Source organism: Sinocyclocheilus anshuiensis, unplaced genomic scaffold (genome assembly GCF_001515605.1).
Source record: "Sinocyclocheilus anshuiensis isolate Anshui unplaced genomic scaffold, SAMN03320099.WGS_v1.1 scaffold483, whole genome shotgun sequence".
Classification (NCBI taxonomy): Eukaryota; Metazoa; Chordata; class Actinopteri; order Cypriniformes; family Cyprinidae; genus Sinocyclocheilus; species Sinocyclocheilus anshuiensis.
Window position 1 is genome coordinate 710,564 of NW_015552580.1, and position 20,177 is coordinate 730,740.

The following is a 20,177-nucleotide window of genomic DNA, read 5'->3' on the forward strand; positions in this document are numbered from 1 at the left end:
TATATATATATGGACATACAAAATCCACTGAATAAAAACCTTACATTAAAAAAAGATTAATTAATAATTAACTTAATGTTTAATACATTATACACAAAATTGTATTTTTAATCAAAAATGATATTACTTGATTTAAAAAAAAAACACTCAAAGAACCTTAGCAACAACATAGCAACGCTCTGTAAATCATAGCAAACACCACTCACATTTTTTCCCCCCAGAACATATAAAAAAATATAATTAATACTAATGAATAATAAATTTACCCATTTATTGAAAATTTTTTACATCTTTGGTACCACTGTTTAATAACAATAGATATAAAAGCATAAAAGCAATAAATACTGGCTGCTTCTGCTTCCACTAGAATAGTCACATTTGAAACTTCCTGAACAAATCCACTCAGTGCATTTAACCACTATTACTGTAACCAGGCTAAACCAGCACCCACAATCCCCCGCTCCTCTCACCTCACTAACTGCAGCTGGGACGAACCCCTGCCCCTCACTCGGAGCCTAGAGCCTTTGGCTCTCAACCCCACACCCACTACAACTAAGGTGTTATGTCATTCACATCAGCATTCGCAGCACTTTATGCAAGCGATTACTTCCTGTGCTCCGTCTCTACAAATAACCTGCTGTTTACCCAGCAGCCACACCAGCAGCAGCACACAATAAGAAATGAATTGGACTTGATTAGTCACTTACTTGAGAGGAGCGCTCCTGGGCTTGGGCTTCTCAGCGGCCTGTGAATAAGACAACAGCCAATCAGATTAAAGGTTGATAGCGTGCAGAGAAAGAAAGAGAGAGCAGAAAACATCCAAACACAGCAAAATAGGCAGATCACAATGTCTGAGTGTTTGCTGGTTTCCCCTTATGGACTCACTTGCTCTATGTCTATTTGAAAGTACTTAGAGAGAACAGTTAAGCATGACCAGAAACAGTAGATCAGTGTTGCTTGAGGAAATTTATATTGATTTTCTAGGATGGAGATTCTATTCAGGCAGAGCATTTGTAAATTCCTGTGATTTCTTGAGTTCACAGCAGTGTTCGGTAATTCATGTTGCTCATAAGATTCTATAGTGTTTCCTAGGGCTTTCTAAGCAGTAGTAAAACAAATACAGTCAATTAACTAGTATTACCCCTGGCAACCCATATAGTATATATATAGAGCACATATAGATCGATCTCATAAAAAAATGAAGATAAACATGAAAAAGGCTGTTTAGTACCAATTAGGATTTTAATGGATGTAAAAATGTTTCTGTTTTAATTTTTTTCACTATACAAATTGGTAATTTCCATGTAATTCCAATCATTGTAAAAAGCAAAGCTTTTTAAAAACAGAACAAATCAAAACAACAAAACCAAACAAAGCAAAGCAAAGCAAAGCAAAGCAAAGCAAAGCAAAGCAGTGCATGGCACTCTTGCCCTTAGGTGTTCAACATCTGGCTAATGTTTTTAGCTACCATTTTTACTCTCAACTCACATTTCTGCAGATCTTTCCTTAAATTCAATGATAAAATGCAAAAAAGGCTGCATGTCTAAACCTGCTCACAGCCAAACAACCAACAGCCAGTCTAAAAACCAGGTTTATTGTCGCTTTACAGCTTCAGTGTAGCCCAATTTACAAACTACTATAAAAAAAAGACAGAGCGATGACAAAACAAAACAAAACAAAACAAAACAAAACAAAACAAAACAAAACAAAACAAAACAAGACAAGACAAGACAAGACAAGACAAATCCAAACAAAACAAGACAAGACAAGACAAGACGACAAATCCAAACAAAACAAAACAAAACAAAACAAAACCAAACCAAACCAAACAAAACAAAACAAAACAAAACAAAACAAAACAAAACAAAACAAAACAAGACAAATCCAAACAAAACCAAACAAGACAAGACAAGACAAAACAAAACAAAACAAAACAAAACAGGCTTCAATGTATTTATGCAAAATGCAAGTTATTTATTTATTTACTTACATAGTTAAATGACCTAGGCATTTGACAGGCTTTGTGAGATGCATCACTTTGTATCAAGCAATTAATAAATACCTTAGTACAGTGATGATATCGGACCATAAGGACTGGTACTTTAAATAAACATTTATGTATTAAGATATTTACCTAGTGTATTTGAAGCAAAACAAAACAAAGCAAAAAAAAAAAAATACCCAATCATAGTATTTGTTAGTAAATTCTGTCATTTAAACTTGTTGAGCATGAAATATGTTGTTGAATTAACGTTCAGCAGATTACTGGTAAAACAGTACAAACAGTAAACAAAATTTAAGCATTGACTATAAATTACAATTTCATTTGACTTGGAAAAATTATATTACGTAAGGCCTGTCAAAGAAATCCTCTACTGACTATCACTAAGTGCCCTAGCCTAATATAAAAACAATCTCTTCACTCAATGAGATTCCTTTCCTGAGCTAATCTGCACGTTCCTCTATGACAGCACACTGTTTATTAGGTCTGAGCTGTATGTTTGTCACAGTGACTCCTTTGGCTGTAGTAAATGCATCATAGAGTGCTTTACTGGCCCATAAGCGCTACTTTCAGAATCAAATCTCTCAAGTTAAATAGGGATATATTGAGATATCCAGCACTACAGATGAACACAGTGCCGGGTTACCGCTACCTGGGCAGCTGCAGAAGCAGAGATGCAGGTTTTGGGTTTAATACTGCAGCCATTGATCTGTGTACAGTCCATTTATCATTCAGGGAGGGAGCCAGTGATCTTCACAGTGTATTAGATGAAACAACTCAGATCATCTGTCACAGGCCCTCTTATTGCTGTTTCCCTCTCAGTGGGGAATTTGGGCTCATTCCAGGCTGCTCGCAGATGGATGTTGCTAGGCAACATGGTTGGGGGCCGTTGCTGCTGGCGGTGGCGTGCGTAGGTAAACCCACACGTGGCCAGGGACATACAAATGCTCGCATACACACAAGAACACGTCCTAGTGAACTCTTATGAATGTCAGGTCGCCTCCATCATGAGTGTAAGGAGTATTTGGGCACTTGCTTTAAGGCTATGTATGTGAGAAACAGGAGGAGGAGGAGGGTTTTATTAGGGGGGCGTGTGAGAGTGGGCATCACTATTGTGATTCGGATCACATTAGCTTTTCCAAAAAGCCAGTGTGACGGAATGGTTTAGCACAGCGCCTGTTGAAATCAACACAGGGCCAAAGCCATTTCAAACATGATCAACGTGTGCTATGTCAGACCTTAAATATTCAATTCACAACAGAAACCAGGATAAAAACCTTTTTATGGCAAAACAAAAACAGCAGTGTAGTCTGAACGATCTAAAGCAATGAAAATTCGTCAACTGTTCAGCTGTAAGTTATGCAGAAATCTGTTACAAATCTCAACATAAAACCATGTAAATGTCCACCTGAAAATTAATATTCTGTCAAGGGCTGGGCGATATGTCAAAAATATCGTATCGATAATCGCCTTTAAAAATATCGCGATATCCGATAATATCGTCTACCTAAGTCCCACCTCCACCACGCCCCGCCCCTGCCGAGACAACATTGCCGACACGCACCATAAACACACACCATGTTCAATTTGGTCTTAATTATTGCCATAAAGTTTGGTTTTACTTTTCTTAGTTTGTGCTTAAACTAACAGAAAACATTAGCTTTGCTGTCATGTTGGTATTACTAATAATTTCCACTCTGTTCTTATCAAATTTGTGTTTGAAATGAATTTCGTTTTGTGAGGAGAACTGTTGAGGAAAAATAATAGAACCCGATTTGAAGTTCATCGTGGTGAAGTTGGACATTCTGGCGGTGATTGTAAGAATGATAAATGCATGTTGATGTCATATAATAATGTCTTGAATAAAATATGCGATGTTTCTCTTTCTTTTTGGCATTATCGCCTGTGTAGACCCATTTCATCATGGTAAGTTTAATTTCCTTAATTATAACAATTGCAGCGTTGTTTTTTAAACTTGTAGTCAAGCTATAACGTATTTGATATTGATCATGTATGACTAAAATCATGCAGGGATTAAAAATGAATTCTGAGCAAAAACGTTGAACGTTCCTTTCTGGTAGCCTACTAGTTTGGAGGTCTATTTCAGTCCGTTTTTAACGAAATAAAAATAACTGCTTTATTTATTTAGAAGCAGGGTAATTAAAATTAAATTTTTATATTGTAATTTTTATTTTATTAATCAAAATACAACGCTCACAATATAATATTCAGTGTTGGGCTGCCGAAACTCCGAACGCGTGCATGTTGAGGGGCGAGCTGAGAAGCCTACTAATGTCTTCAGCCGTTTGCAACAAAATGTATAGTTTTGTTGCAAATTAATTACGAATTTATAGTCCTATATCTCAGCTTAATTAAACATAATTATATTGTATACACGGTTTACAAAATCTGTAAAAATATTGCACTGAAATGTGCGCTGAAGGAATTTGCGTATTTTAATTATACCTGTCATGTTTGTGGTTTTTCATCATTATACAGTCTGTTTAAATAAATATTCACTGTCAATGCACGGACCCAATACACCCTTGTTTTCTTTCTCAACTCTTTACGTTCACTTAAGACAGAACCGATTGTATTTATGGGATATTTTTTAATAATTCTGTGTGTATTTGTCCATTCGAATGTGTAAGAACGCGAGAAAGAGAGCTCAGTCCAGTGTTTGCGTATATAAGAGGCGGCTTTTGTGTGGGCGCTTTGTGTGTGTTTGTGTGTGCAGAAGTGAGTTCTATTTCGTCTTCTTGCAGTTGAATCTTTTGAAATCACAATAAATGCGCATACAGAAATCGAGATGCAGAATTGAAATGTAATTTTATAAAAAGTAGGCTAATTTGATTCCTGACCTTCCGCATCTGATCTGATTTCCGAAATTGGAATAGCTTTTCGATTCCCAAGCCTCCTACTAAATTATTTCATTCTTGCATGCAAAAAAACCCGTATAGTGACTATGGGGCTATGTAAAATATTTTTTGCAACTTACTAGGTTTATCATTTGTCATTTTTTTCCCGATAATGTCGATAATCGTCTGTTACCTGACTGTTGACATCGACATCGCGATACTTACGAGACATCGTCGATATACGATAATATCGTCATATCGCCCAGCCCTAATTCTGTCATCATTTACTCATTGGTAACCAAAACGATTTTGGGTTCCATTGAATTACATAGTTGTTTTTTTTTTATTTTTTATTTTTTATTACATTATGGTGAGTAAATGATGACAAAATGTTCCTTTTTGGGTGAACTAACCCTTTAAGTAGTTTATTTGATGAGCTACTCGCAGACCTTTATTAGCATTTTTATTTCAATTTAGGTGAAAAACAGGCCAGTTTTATGGTCAAATGTTATTTTATTTTCATTAAAATTGTTGTTATATGTATAACATATGTGGAAGTAGTATTTTGTGCTGTGGTATTTATTTTGTATTATGGGTTTAGAATCATCCCTGCAGGGCTTGGTTCATTTGTGAGATAATCCTTTTCTTTTTTTTTTATCCAGGATTTTACACATTTAATGACAAGTTGCTTTGCTTGTTGGACCCAAACAGCTCAAACCCCATTATCTAGTAATCCATAACAAATTATGTCTTTTTGTACATCCATTTACTACTATCCTTTTAAATTTGAAGGTTGAGAAAATACATTAGATAACTAAAAAGTAAACTGAGACATAATTAACAGTCTTTGCTGTATTATATTCAAGTATTCAAGGACATAGTATGAGCATGTACTATTATTCAGTTGTTCAAATGCTGTGACTTTAATCAACTTCTAATAGATGATCTTTGACATTTTTTAATGAAAAAAAAAACATATTTTTTTGTCATTTTTCAAAAAATCCAGTAATTTTCTTTATTCTTTTCAAAATGAACAAGGCAACAGGAAATCTCCATATTAAGAGAATATTGTGGGTTCAATTCAACTTAATACATTGCCTTTGACACGCTCAGTTACCACAGAAAATAATGCTGACTTGTGTCTCATTTTGTAGAAAAAAGTCTATAGACAACTGCTGTATATTTGCCCCATATGCATATGCCCACGAACCTGTTGAGCTTAATTTGTTATTTAATCTGAAATATGCCTTTTAATTTGTGTAGTTAATATGGTAAAATGGCCTAAAACCTCTGGTCTGTTGCAGGGCAAAAGTGCTCCTCAAGCTGAAAGTGTTGCCAATTAATTAAGTAATACATGTAGGGGGTGACATTTCAAGGATAATGTTCTCGTCTCCTTTTATGTAAGGTATTTTATTTTATTAAAATTTTTATTTTATGTATTTAGGCCTTTAATGGCAATAAATAGGGAGAAATTAAGACGGGGGTTTATGTGGCCACTTTGAGAAAGAGGCAAAAATATATATGCCGCTACAACTCAGCTTTAGCTCTCTCTCTCTCTCTCTCTCTCTCTCTCTCTCTCTCTCTCTCTCTCGAAGCTCATTATATTGATAATCCAGCGTTTGCTCAGGGTGAGACTGTGAATCAAGCTCAAACAATATTTTGTCCTGAAATTCAGCTATATTTTAGATAGTTCAGACTGTCCAAAGCTTGATCTGTCTGGCTGCATAATTTACCTGTTCATTGTCCTCTTCATCACTGCTGATTTTCAGGTCATCCTCAAGCATTCTGCAAAAATAAACACAACCAAGCTTTAATGACACATCAATCAAGTACTGTATATATATATATATACATACATACAGACAGACAGACAGACAGACAGATAGATAGATAGATAGATAGATAGATAGATAGAAGCAGTTCCGGGTACTAACCTGCAAGCAGCAGTGCGGAGGTGTCAAGGTTCTGCTTTCTAGACGTGTGATATGAATGTAGTCAGAGTGTTAATTGACACACACACACACACACACACACACACACACACACGTGTGTTTGTGTTGGACATACGCCTTTAAGCAAACTTCATGTCTATATGTATGTACAGTATAAATCACAATATAATTTTGTGATATATATCTTTAAAATTATTTATAAGACTTTAGACCCTGACAGACAGATAGATAGATAGATAGATAGATAGATAGATAGAAGCAGTGACATTATCCAGAGAGGCTGCTGACCCACATGTCTGTATCAACACTCTTTCAAGGCCTGATTTCCAGCAGAACACTCCACAGCCATGAAATAAAGACAAACAGACGAATGTTCCCCTAAAACTCAAACAATAAAAGCCCTTTAAGAACAAAATGTGTTTATGCTTTAGTTTTCTATGACCTAAGCTGTCGTGCAGGACTGTAGATTGAGAAGGACTTTGAACACAACTACCAGTCATTACCCTGGTAATATCTAACAGATGCTGAGAAAGACCTACGTAGGAAACCAGGTGCTGAAAGTGCACTGCTTTCAACAGCACAGTTTCTGCTAACAGATGATTTGCAGGTAGAGTTCATGTACATTATCAAGAACATTATCTAGTTTGTAGATATAAAGCACAGTGAAACGCTTAGTACAGCAAAGAATAAACATGAACAAAAACATAAAGAAAAGCATGACAAATAAAGGGAATAAGAGTTCTTCCCATGAACGAGCCTGATTGATTGTGGAAAGAAGGAAACTTAATTCACACTTCACAAACTTTCCAATAATCTTCAATAATGATTTGGGCAATTGTGAATAAAGGGATACTTCACCCAAAAATAAAATTTCGGTCACACTTTAGTTTGGGGACCAATTCTCACTATTAACAAACTATTAACTACAATTTTTGCCTCAAAACTCCTAATTTGCTGCTTATTAATAGTTAGTATAAAAATTGTTACGTTTAGGTATTGGGTAGAATTAAAGGATCTAAAATATGGTCATGCGGAATAAGGCATTAATATGTGCTTTATAAGTAGTAATAAACAGCCAATATGCTAGTAATATGCATGCTAATATTATGCGTGTATATATATATATATATATATATATATATATATATATACACGCGCACACACAAAATTTCCATTAAGCTTCAATGATGTTTTGATCTGTCAAGTTATCTTTCATCACTACTGTATAAGTCTAGGCAAAACGATAATCAGATAAGCTGACTCACATGGGATGTCCGTGCTCTAACATGTTGTTCTCAGACATTGTGTGTTGATGGCACCATCCTAATGTACAGTAAATCTGTACAGATGTAGGAGGTAGTTTAAAAGATAACCCGTTATGCAATAAACTATTCTATTGCCATGCCATTACTTTTCCCATCCACAGGTCCAGGGTTTATTCATAAATATGGAAGGTAATTTATTGGTGGAAAAGGACTTAGGGCACAAGATAAACAGATAGAATGGCTAAAGCCTCAAATAGCTTTGACAGCAGCATGAAAAAAACCCCTCCAAAACTCTTCCACTGCACATGATGGACGATGCCTGTTGCTAAACATGCTTCACTGTACAATAACAGCCCCATGGAGTAGATGGAAGGTGTTGTTCAGGATGTTGAAGCGCTTGAAACAGCCTTCATGATCAGGTCATTGATTCTTTTGGCTTTGCCTGCATTGATTTTGCTGCCTCAGTACATACTGTATAAAAGCACAAAAGTAGGTGGCTCTAGTTATAATATTCACAACAAAGTGATCTCACTCAAATACCTTTAATTGCTTAAAACACAGCAGAAAGCTTGGGAATTAGTCTAAATGAACAGTTGGTTGTTAAAGTGAAACCAAGCCTAAGAAAAACAAGTATCCAGAGACAACGTCTAAACTTTATAACTGTTAGCACATGAAAAGAGAAAAAGGAAAAAAAAAAAAGCTGGTGTGCTTTTTCTCAGTGTCACCACTCATTACCGTACAGCTTCAATGGGTTTGAAGGACCCAAAATGCTATGAACCAAATTTGTTCCAGAATTCTGGTGTACATTTCAGCCAAGTACTTAATTCTCCATTTTTCTGTTGTTTCCCCCCCACATAAACATAAAATAAACAATCTGTTCACATATTCACATTTCCACAGTTTGTTACTAAGAAACCATTGGAGCTAAAAGTCATCAAAAAAGTTCATATACTCTGAGTTTAGGATAGAATTTAAAACCAACTCAAAACACAATTAAGCAACATATCAGACTCACAGTGAGATTAAAAACAATGTGTTAAACTGACAAATGATAAATGGTTATCTAAAAGACAGTGCCCCATTTAAAAGAAGACAACTAAATCCAAAAAAAAAGGACTGGATGCAGGCGATTAAAACTCTGAAGGTGTAATTTCAGACCACGGTCAGATTGGTCTGTCTTTGTCACCGTTCTCGGCTTCAATAATATTCAGGCAGAGCGGACAGATGTTTTGGAGGGCAGAGCAGACACTCTGTAGAGAGAGGGTCATGTAGTTTGCAGTAGCAGACTTGTGACACATCACTGCTGGGCTCTGAACTCTGGGGTCTCATAGGTCGGCTCTGGGCTGTATGCCAGCTATGCTCCTAATTGTGAGAGTGGAACACTCGCTGGTCATTACTAAAATTTGGCGTGTTGCGCAGAGGGATCCTGCAAATTGTGAGGCACCTGCTACTTGTCTCCATAGCTGCCTGCCAGCTACCAGATTCCAGGGAGATTCCCGTACATTGACAGAAATGCCAGTTATGATCACAAAAGCCTTGTAGCGATTTTCAGTTCAATTCCAACTTTGTGTAAAGCACATTTAACAATAATTTCAAAAACTTAAAGGTGGGGTAAGTGATTTCTGGTCGCCAATGTTGATATTTCAAATCACCAAAACAAACACGCCCTTACCCCAAAAGGGTCTCGCCCCTATTTTAATAGCTCCACCCCGCATATACGTACACAACCCAGGCAACGATTATGGTGGAATCTGCTGTGCCAGCTGGCCGAGGGTATGATGTCATCAATAAGTGAAAGCAATGTGTGTTACTATGGTAACACAGGTTAAATGTGTTTTGTGTTTTAACGTGAATGGTTTAGCTCCGTGTGAAGCAAAGCAACCTCGGCGTCCGATAGCAGGCCTTCCCGCACCTTGAGTTCTCTCCAGCGCTGGAAAGCTGAACCGATATTTACACGGGCCCTACTTCTTGCCTTATCGTAAGCCTTCTTTTGTTCCGCAGACGTTTTCTTCTTTTGTTTTTTATCTGCCATCTCTATCTTTCTAGCGTCGCTCAGCTCGGCTAATGTCCGTCCTGTGCACTGAACGTTCTCTCCTCCCCATCATGAGTAGACACGCCCCTTACTGCTGATTGGCTACAAGTTTGTTTTGGTACTCGGCCCGACTCAGTTTTCTAAAGCGTTTTTGAAAAAATACATACCCCGCCTTCAAGGTCTAGATACCAGTGAACAACAACAAGGTGACAGTGGCAGTAAAGATCTCCCTGAGAATAAAAAACCTCTTGTACCTTTACAGTTATTTCAGGCATCACTCAAGAAATTTCAAGGATGCATTGGGTTTTAAGTCCAGCAAATTATTATTATTTTTTTGGTCTACGTACCTCATTTGGACTTGTTTGAAGGTGAGGTGAGTTCCTGACTGTTCTTCAATTATTAAGTCCAGTAGAATAAAATATTTCTGAGAAAACTGCCCTTGGCCAAATACAACAGTCACAAACATGTTTGCTTTTTTTTTCAGCATTTTTGCCTGACTCTTCTGCAATAACTCCAAGAGAATTAGGGATCTTGTGGGTAACTTTGTTTCTGTCTGGTTGCTTATAACTTCAGATATTGAGACCTGAAGACTTATAAAGTCTTTCACATCCATTGCCATCCAAATATAGAGAAGATTGAGATGTTTGGGGTTATCATCTTGCTGAAAGGACATGGAATGACCAAGTTTTCACTATGTTGATCAGGGATGGTTAGTCCAAACCCTGGAGGGCCACTGTCCTGCAGAGTTTAGCTCCAATTCAAATTAAACACACCCGAACCTGCTAATCAAGGTCTTCAGGATTACTAAAATCTTCCAGGCAAATCTGTTAGGAGCCAAATTCTGCAGGACACTGGGTCTCTAGGAGCAGGTCTGGACACCGCATATATTGATGGATCAGGATGCTTCTGAAATGGACAGTAATTGGCCATACTGGTTGTGAGCTGTTCAACTGTCCACACATCACAATTCTGCTTCATTCCAATATGGGTTGGACCAATATGGGTGAAATATAGATTGATCAATCCACCAGACCAACTTTCACTCTTCAGACGTCTTTTGTGTTCACTCATGTAAGTCTGTCTCTATGATGCATGCTAAACAACTTTGCACAGCCAGTTAAGCTCGAACATGAATTTGTTCTGATTTTTGGACTGCCTCAAACTATTAGATTATCTATTTGGTGTCACAGCAAAGACAAAGCCTTTCAGTTGTCTTGCAGTAGGTCAGGATTGGTCAAAATTATTCCTTGTTTTGTAAACATTGGCATACACTAGTTTTGCCCAGATTTGTTCCACAATTTGTCGGGATGAGTCAAAACTAGTTGCTGAAAGTCAGAACCTGTCTGCAGTTTTTTTGTCAGTCTGACCAGTTGACCAAATTCATAGCAAATCTTGTAGTGTATGATTGGCACAGATGCTGATATTTATGCTTCAGACTATGATTTCACTCAGTAGGAGGATATCAAATCATGTGTAACATCTTCAGCCAATGCATGTGATATAACTAAAATATACAGGTGCACTCAAGAATATCTAGTTTACATTCTAGTGACACAAAGAAAACTCTAGAAGATCTTTCGAAGTTTCCTTGCCAGGAAACCTTTGCAAATCCAGCAACAAGTTCTTCCTTAAAATCCATCCAAAACAGTTTCAGACAGAAGAGTACCTACACCTTTAACTGGTGGGGTTATAACAAATCCATGCCCTGACCTTCCTCTTGACACCGTGACATCATTCATCAGTACAGCTTGTCACTTAAATTCAGTGTACTGATCCAGTTCTCCTGGTCCAGACTTTGCCATTTCACTGAGTCACACACCTCTATAATAACCCCGCACTCCCCCCGATTCTCCACACCCTCCACCCTCCCCATAACTACTATTATTAGACGTGTCTCTTGTTATTTTTTTACAGCGACCACCGTAGGTGCCAAATTGCCATTTAAGAGTGTCCCTCTGGGTTCTCTTGTCTTGTTGTCGTTTGATGGTGACAGGCTCCTTTGTTAAGTAGAGCTTTCCCTTAGCCCACTTAGCTTAGCGCTTTGACAGCTCCACAATAGAAGCCTTTTCTCCGGCTAGCTGGCAGGCAACCCGATGTGGGGGAGGAGGGGAAGCACTCTCGAGAGGAATCGTGTGTGCGGGTAACGACAGGGTGGGCGACTGTCACCCTCATACTCCGTGTCAACATTGGTGCGCTTGAATTAATATTTCGAGGTGAACAGGGAGTGGGGTTCTGATCTAGCAGAGCTAAGAGCATATATGTATGAATATTGCTAACAGAGGGCAATAAATGTAAGTTTATGACAGGATTTTATATTGAGTTTGAGGGTAGTATAGCTCTTAATAGAACAATAAACAAAATCTCTCCCCTTACACGAACAATGACCCCTATCTGTTAGCTTTACAGCGCGGCACCTTGTTTAAAGTGAGAAACTGTTAATTCACTGAGGGTGAAGCACAAAAAGGGGGATTTCTTCTTGACATTCACACATGCTCCAGCAAACATGCTTTTCCTTACGAGGCCTGATAGAAAACGTTTCCATCACTTCCTGAGGGTCCCTGAGGAACCTGCTCCTGGTTAAGCTGTTTACTGTAGCCCCTTTGATAATGAATCCAGGCCTTATAAAAAAAAAAAAAATCCACACCGAGTCACCGTTTCAATCACAGGCAAGTACATGAAAATGCATTTGCACTTGCTCGGCAGTAAATAAACACATTGTGTTTTTTTCTGGGAACACGAGAGCATGCCAGCACTGCCCTGAGACTCAGCAGCGCTCCAGTTCTGTCAACAACACACATATCTCAAAAGCAACTCAAGAGAGTAGGTCCCAAACTCTGCTACTGCTACCCAACTGCCACATACATCCACGTCAGGCTTCACTTACAAAAAGTACTATGGTAATACCATTACCATTATACCAATCCTCATCGTCCAACCCTGTAATCCTCCAAACAAAATGTCAACCCAACGTCAATAAACCATCTGACAGAGAATGAGTCTGATTGGCTTAAAAAGTACAGGCCACGCCCCCGACTATTTTTGCCATTTACACAACTTTCTTTTGATTTCTCAAGGCACCTATTTTAATGATATCTGTCAGGTAGTATGGGCATAAATAAATAAATAAATAAATTCCATATTAAACTTTTTCTAAACCTGCACCCGTATGAAAATAATAAAAATAATAATTACTAAACAGATGACTCAGAATTAATTACAGGTATTACTGCCATCTTGGCTGCTGAGATTAAACTGGAAATAAATAAATAAATAAATAACAGTTGGGGGTGGAAAAGCACACATAGCAGTGGGAAGTGCAAAGGCAACACCCCTCTCTCCTCCCATTGTCCACCCTAGGAAAACTTTGATTAAGGAGCCCCTGATGGACGAGTGCTCTGGAGGGCTGCTTCCACCTCCAGCCTGTCCCATTCATCCTCACACAACCTCCCCTGTTCTGTCTCACTCTGTCCAGCGGGTTATTTACCTTGGCCCGGAGCCACTTCCTACTCAGATCAGAGCTGACCGGAGTGTCACATCAAGAGTCTATGTTAATGTTTGTGATGAAAAAGCACCTCCCCCCCACCTCACGTCTGGGTTCCCTCTCTTTTCTCCTCAAGAGCAGGGATTCTGTTGTCTGTGTTTATCTACACCGCTGAGGGAATGTCACTCTTTCAGAAGTGCTGTCTAAAAGGGATAAAATAAACTCCTTGCATGCCGTGAATTCAAATGTATGCTTGGACATGAAGACATCAGGAGTACTTTATACGGAGGGGATGCTTACAATGCTTTGTTCAAACCTATTAACTATGTCACATCATCAATAATAATAGATATCTTTTCTTAAGTAACACTGTGTGGCCATCCCAGAGGAACACTGCATTGCTCAAAAATAGTTCTTCCACAGTTCACTTAGATTGACTGTTTTAATTATGAATTCTCAATTAGCTCTGAAGGGCTTCTTATTTATGGTTTATTTACATTTCGACTATATCTCAGATGTTTGTGAAATAAACAGACATAAATCTGAAAATCAAAAATCAATATCGACAAATGAGATGTTGTAGATTTAGGTTTTGTTAATGTTTTTGAAAGAAGCCTCTTATACTCACCAAGGCTGGATTTATTTGATCAAAAATACAGTAAAACAGCAATAATGTGAAATATTATTACAATTTAAAATAACTATTTTAATATATTCTAAAATGTAATTTATTCCTGTTATCAAAGCTGAATTTTCAGCATCATTACTCCAGTTTTAAGTATCGCATGATCCTTCAGATATCATTCTAATATGCTGATTTGCTGTACAGAAAACATTTCTTATCATCAATGTTGAAAACTGTTGTGCTGCCTCATATTTTTATGGAAACCGTGATAAAGTTTTGTATCAGGATTTTTGGATAAATAGAAAGTTTAAAAGAACAGTGTTTATTAGAAATGATTGATTATTGCCTTTATTGCCAGTGTTGGTCAGTTTAATGCACATTTGCTCAATAAAAGTAGTTACTGACCACAAACATTTGAACCGTAGTGTATTATTGAGAACTTCCTTGTGATTTTCTCTCCTATGAAATGGTTTAAAATTAGTCCATCCTCTTCTTTGTTTGAGAATGTTTGTCACAATGCTGTTTGAACTCTTAATGCAGGTCTGGATGTTGGCGAAGGCTGTCTGATGAACCTCTGACTTTGAGGCTGCAGCAGTTCAGAGCATCTTAGCATCATTGAAGAGCATCTGCACCCATTTCCATCACGAAGAGAGCACTTACCGCTCTCCTCTGCCCTTCCTTCTGATGACTAATTAAGCCTAATCAATTACAATTTGATGACTCCCTGAGTTGACTTCATGTGAGATGAATGCTGTATAATTTGCCTGTTTAATGAAGGAGTAATCAGACAGGCTTTTGTGTACTGTATGACAATCAGCTGAATGAAAACTCTCTCTAAATACAGATATAAAATATCTCACTGCACAGTCTCTGGCTCTGAAATGGCATTAAAAGGGCCATGAACTGCCTTTTTATTATTTTGTACTGTTCTCTGAGGTCTACTTATAATGTTATCAAAATTTTACATCAACATCATTAAAACATCATAATTTAGAAGTAATATGCTATTTTCTGTCCTGTTTTGACCCCCCTCATCACAATGCTCTGTTTGAATAGGCGTGGTGGATTGTAGACTCAGAAGTAAACGCCCACTGCTATGATTGGCAAACAGTTGTGTATGTTTGACAGTATACAGACGCTGCTGTGATTTAGGTTAAAAATGCATAAGTACTCAGTATATCAAACAATCTGCAATAACAAGCAAAGCAATAGTGACCACATAATAAAAACAGTTACTCACACTTGTGTGGTGCGACATTACTGTCAGATTCAATATAGTCGGCACAACATCGTCTTTTAGTTTCAATCTTTCTAAAAATCCTGGTGGGCGGGGCTAAACAGGCAGTGATGTAGAAGCAGGCGTTGATCTTCTTCTGTGGAGGCGGGATTTAGCCACACTATTACATCATAAAGTGGCACATTCCACAAGCTGTCGTTTTGGCAGACTGGCTTCAATATAAGCTGTTTTTAGACTAATGAGAAAGTTTTGAGTTCTGAATCTTACAGGATGCTTTTATATAGTGCAACGACTTCTTATCAATGGCATTTTAATTTCATAGTTCATGAGCCCTTTAAAGAGATAGTTCACCCAACAATGAAAATTCTGTCATCATTTACTCACCCTTCACTTGTTCCAAATGGGTATGCGTTTCTGTTGAGCACAAAAGAAGATATTTTGAAGAATGTTGGTAACTCGTGTGGAATGTGGAAAACAGTTGCTGGTAGCCATTGACTTAGTGTGGAAAAAAACACTATGGAAGTCAATGGTTACCATCAACAGTTTGGTTACCAACATTCTTCAAAATATTGTGTGTGTGTGTGTATGTATGTGTGTGTAGTATATCAGATGAATTTTATATCTATATATCAGTGTTTCAGTGTATGTAAGTGCAGGATATTTCTGGCTCAATTCATGGGGAAAAAATCTATTTGAGGAAACTTCCTTTAAAGACATGTATTGTAATTTAAATCTACAGAGCAAATAGATAAAGTGTAAAAAAATAAACACTTGAGTTTTGCATGTTTTCTTTCCACTAGTCTGAAAGAAGTCAAGTTATAAAAGCGAAATAGCCTAAAATCTCAAAATTGACCAGTGCATGAAAAAAAAACATTGGCTTTGCCTGTGGTGTGTTGCCTTAAGGGAATGTGCTGGTCAAAATAAAACACATAGATACTCATAAATCCAATATTCCACAGTGGTACATAACACCATAATAATATCCTCAAGCAGAACGTGTGAGCAGAGCAACATCCCAGAGAATATCTAATCTACAAGTAGAGGCTATCCTTGGCTTGCGGCCCCGTCTGTGTTTGACACTAGCCCATATTCTCTGGTGTGCTCTCACAGACTGTGGGAAAAGCACCAGTTGAGTGTGACTAATATCAGGCTCCAAGTAAATTACACCACTGATCACCGGCACTCGCAAGGAGGTTACAAAATGGCCGATCCGTCGAGGAAAAGTGCCGTTTTACGACTCCTCACCACGGTAAACTTCAAATTAAAGCCCCTGTACTATCCGCCTATTGGATGATTGTGGCCCAAGTGGGAGAGATTCAAGTGCTAAAGGTTTATAAGATGGCATATCTGAATCCTCCATGTTAGTCTTGAAGTATCGGTGAGGTAGAGTGAGGAACATTACTGCCTGAGGTTATGGGACTTGTAGAGTTAACAACACTTACCGAAAAGTGTTACATAATGTCAACATCTAGAATCAATTAACCAACATTATAAAGCCCACTTGAGGATCCATAAGTGGATGTAATTTAAAGAGATAGTTCACCCAAAAATAAAACGTGCCATCATTCACTCACCCCTCAAGTTGTTCCAAACATGTATGCGTTTCTTTCTTCTGCTGAACACAAAAGAAGATATTTTGAAGAATGTTGTTAACCAAACAGTATAGAATACTCTCTCTCTCTCTTCCTTCGGCTGGTTACCTTTTTATCAGGGGTCACCACAGCGGAGTGATCCGCACAAAACAGTATAGAATACTATAGAATACTATACTATGAAATACTATTGAAGACAATTGGGACCAGCAACTGTTTGGTTACCAACAATCTATGGAAGTAAACAGTTTCTGGTCCCCATTTACTTCCATAGAATGTGAGTAACCAAACAGTTACTGGTCCCCATTAACCTCCATACTATGAAATACTAAGGAAATCAATGGGGACCAGCAACTGTTTGGTTACCAACAATCTATGGAAGTCAACAGTTGCTGGTCCCCATTTACTTACATAGAATGTAAGTAACCAAACAGCTACTGGTCCTCATTGACCTCCTTAGAATGAAATACTACGGAAGTCAATGGGGACCAGCAACTATTTGGTTACCAACATTCTATGGAAGTCAGAAGGTTGCTGGTTCTCATTTTGTTCTTTAGAATGTTGGTAACCAAACAGTTGCTGGTCCCCATTGACCTCAATACTATGAAATACTATGGAAATCAATAGGGACCAGCAATTGTTTGGTTACCCACATTCTTCAAAATAACTTATTTTGTGTTCAGCAGAAGAAAGGAACTCATACAGGTTTGGAATGACATAAGGATGAGTAAATGATTCAGTTAATAATTTTTAGGTGAACTATCCCTTTAAGTCCTGTCAATTAAATACATTTTGATTGAAAAAGTCTCATTCATGATCGTGTTGAATTAAAGCATCTCACTTTACCCATGGTGCATAGGCAACAGAATGGTTCTCGCTTTCGTTGTCCCCCCTTGACATTCAGCAATGCAAAGACTGCTCAATATCATGTAACATTTCTGTCAGCATGATATTCATTTCTGCCTTCACTACAATTCAAACATTCAGCCTAAGTTCATGCTCTCAGCTCTCAAGGACAAAGCCAGTATTGACAGAAATGTTCTTACCCTGAAGGCTGCATCCCTAAACATTTGGACTGGTTAAATAATTTAAGACCTTTCAAATATCTAGCACATTATTGAGAGGAATACAGGCGGAGTGATTCTGAGCAGGAGCAAAGGAATAATGGAGCAGTGTAAGAAGACAGTGGGATATGTGAAAGGTAATGCAGTAAACAAGAAAAGTGGCGCTCAAGGCTTGCGCTGGGTCTTGGGAATGAAGAGAAAATGACGTATCAGAGACTGGGGCCAGATCAGCAGATAACTGCAGCCTTTAAGTGGCTTCTACGAGTAAACAATGCAGCATTCCTCCAGCTATTGTTTGCAGTATCACCCCATCGCTGCCTCTCCAAACTGACACACACACACACACACACACACATGTTTGACTTTGTCATATCTGTTTAGAAACATGCTTTTGAAGAGGTTCTAACGAATTTTGGCACCACTTAAGTTCAATATGTTTTTGCTTTTCATAGGAAATTTACACTGTTCTGCAATCGACAAAGTAAAAATGTAAAGAAAAAGTTTGCTGTTTATCTTTGAAAAAAAAGAAAAAAAAAAGCACAAGCTTTTGCATCAGGCTGTTATGTTGCTAAATGCTAAATACTTTGTTAGAAGATGAGAAAAGTGTGGAATTACAAGGGGAAGAGTCGGACAGTCAGAAGAGTCGCAAGAAATCGGATAACGTCATAAATATTGAATGGAAAAAAAGAAAACATTCTGCAGATTCTGTTTCACTGTAAATGTAATTATATTAAGGCTTGTTAAATTGGCAAACAATGTTTTGCTTTAATTATAAACCTCACTAAACCCCTAAATACACGGATTATATTTGTTTTGATTTATGCTAATAAGCAAAGTAACCTATATAGATAAGTTATAACAAAGATATATTCTTTGAAATCAAGTCTTCATATCTGATGCCATTTTCCTTCTCAAGTAATTTCATTTTGTTTTTAAGAATTAATCTTCAAAAATCATTGTATTATATGTTGGCTACTTTATATATTTACAAAAATAACATTTATTAAATATCCAATAAATCTCCAAGCTCTTTGTTTGATAATCAAAGTTCCTTTAAGCAGTACAATTTACCAGCATGAACACCAGAAGTGTTTTTCTATGAACAGGAATAATGCAATTATACATGTTCCACTTAAGATGCCTGAACAAAACAACAGGCAAAACTGATACTGCACAACAAAAATGCATAAAATGTATGATGAAAATGTTAAGCACTCTGTTAAGTAGTTTACAGTAAAATTGGTGTCCTTTTCAGTCAATGCCACATTGAAGACATTTAATAAAGTGTTGTTAAAACCCTCATCCGTCCCTCGGGTCATTTTGACCCAAAACCCAGATTTTTTAAAAATCGAGCGTTGATCGTTATGTTATGAGACTTTTGTCACACTTGAACCGGGAATACAGAAAAAAAAAATTAGAGTGAATTCGAGCAGTTTAAGTGGGTGCTATAAAAACAGATTTTTTAAATGTAATTTTGTCACACTTGAGCATGGAGCACACACAAAAAAAATCTGAGTCGATTCGAGGATTCTATGTGTAATAAAATAAAGTGCAATAAAAAAAGTAACAAAAGTGTCCCTCGTGGGTCATTTTGACCCGACCATAGGAATGAATGGAATGTCCGGAAAAAACAGCATTTGTTTTACTATATAAAATCTGACACAATCCAGAAAAGATGCATACCCAAACAAAGGGCTGAGACTGCAGAATTTCCCCAATGCACAAAAAACGCACACACACACGGCACACACACTCCCATTGAAACACATTATAGCATGTATGATGTTTCTGCTGGGAAATGACTGTCATTTTGAATTTTTTTTTTACTTAACACAGTCAAATTTGAGTGATGGGGTGGAGACCAATGAGTTTATATCATATTTATATTTTTAAATGTATCTGTTATATTTGCATGCATGTGTACAAAATATAGCTTTTTAAATGTTTTAATATATATCTGAAAGCCTTGAGATATATAGTTGGTGTAGGTTTAAAGATTTCACTTGTTTGGCTCATTTAAGAATCTCCATAGGATTCAATAGGCCCCTCTAGTGGCTGTAATCATAAAA

The 20,177-nt window shown here is 37.4% G+C and overlaps 1 protein-coding gene across 1 annotated transcript in view; it reads right to left on the bottom strand.

Moving 5' to 3' along the window:
- Positions 1-20,177, bottom strand: part of LOC107665257 (AF4/FMR2 family member 2-like) — a 232,997-nt gene that overhangs the window by 71,704 nt on the left and 141,116 nt on the right. The window contains exons 8-9 of the mRNA XM_016456063.1: positions 6,594-6,645; positions 708-745 (exon numbers count right to left, since the gene is read on the bottom strand). Coding sequence (XP_016311549.1) covers positions 708-745; positions 6,594-6,645 — 90 coding nt within the window. The remainder of the gene's footprint in view (positions 1-707; positions 746-6,593; positions 6,646-20,177) is intronic.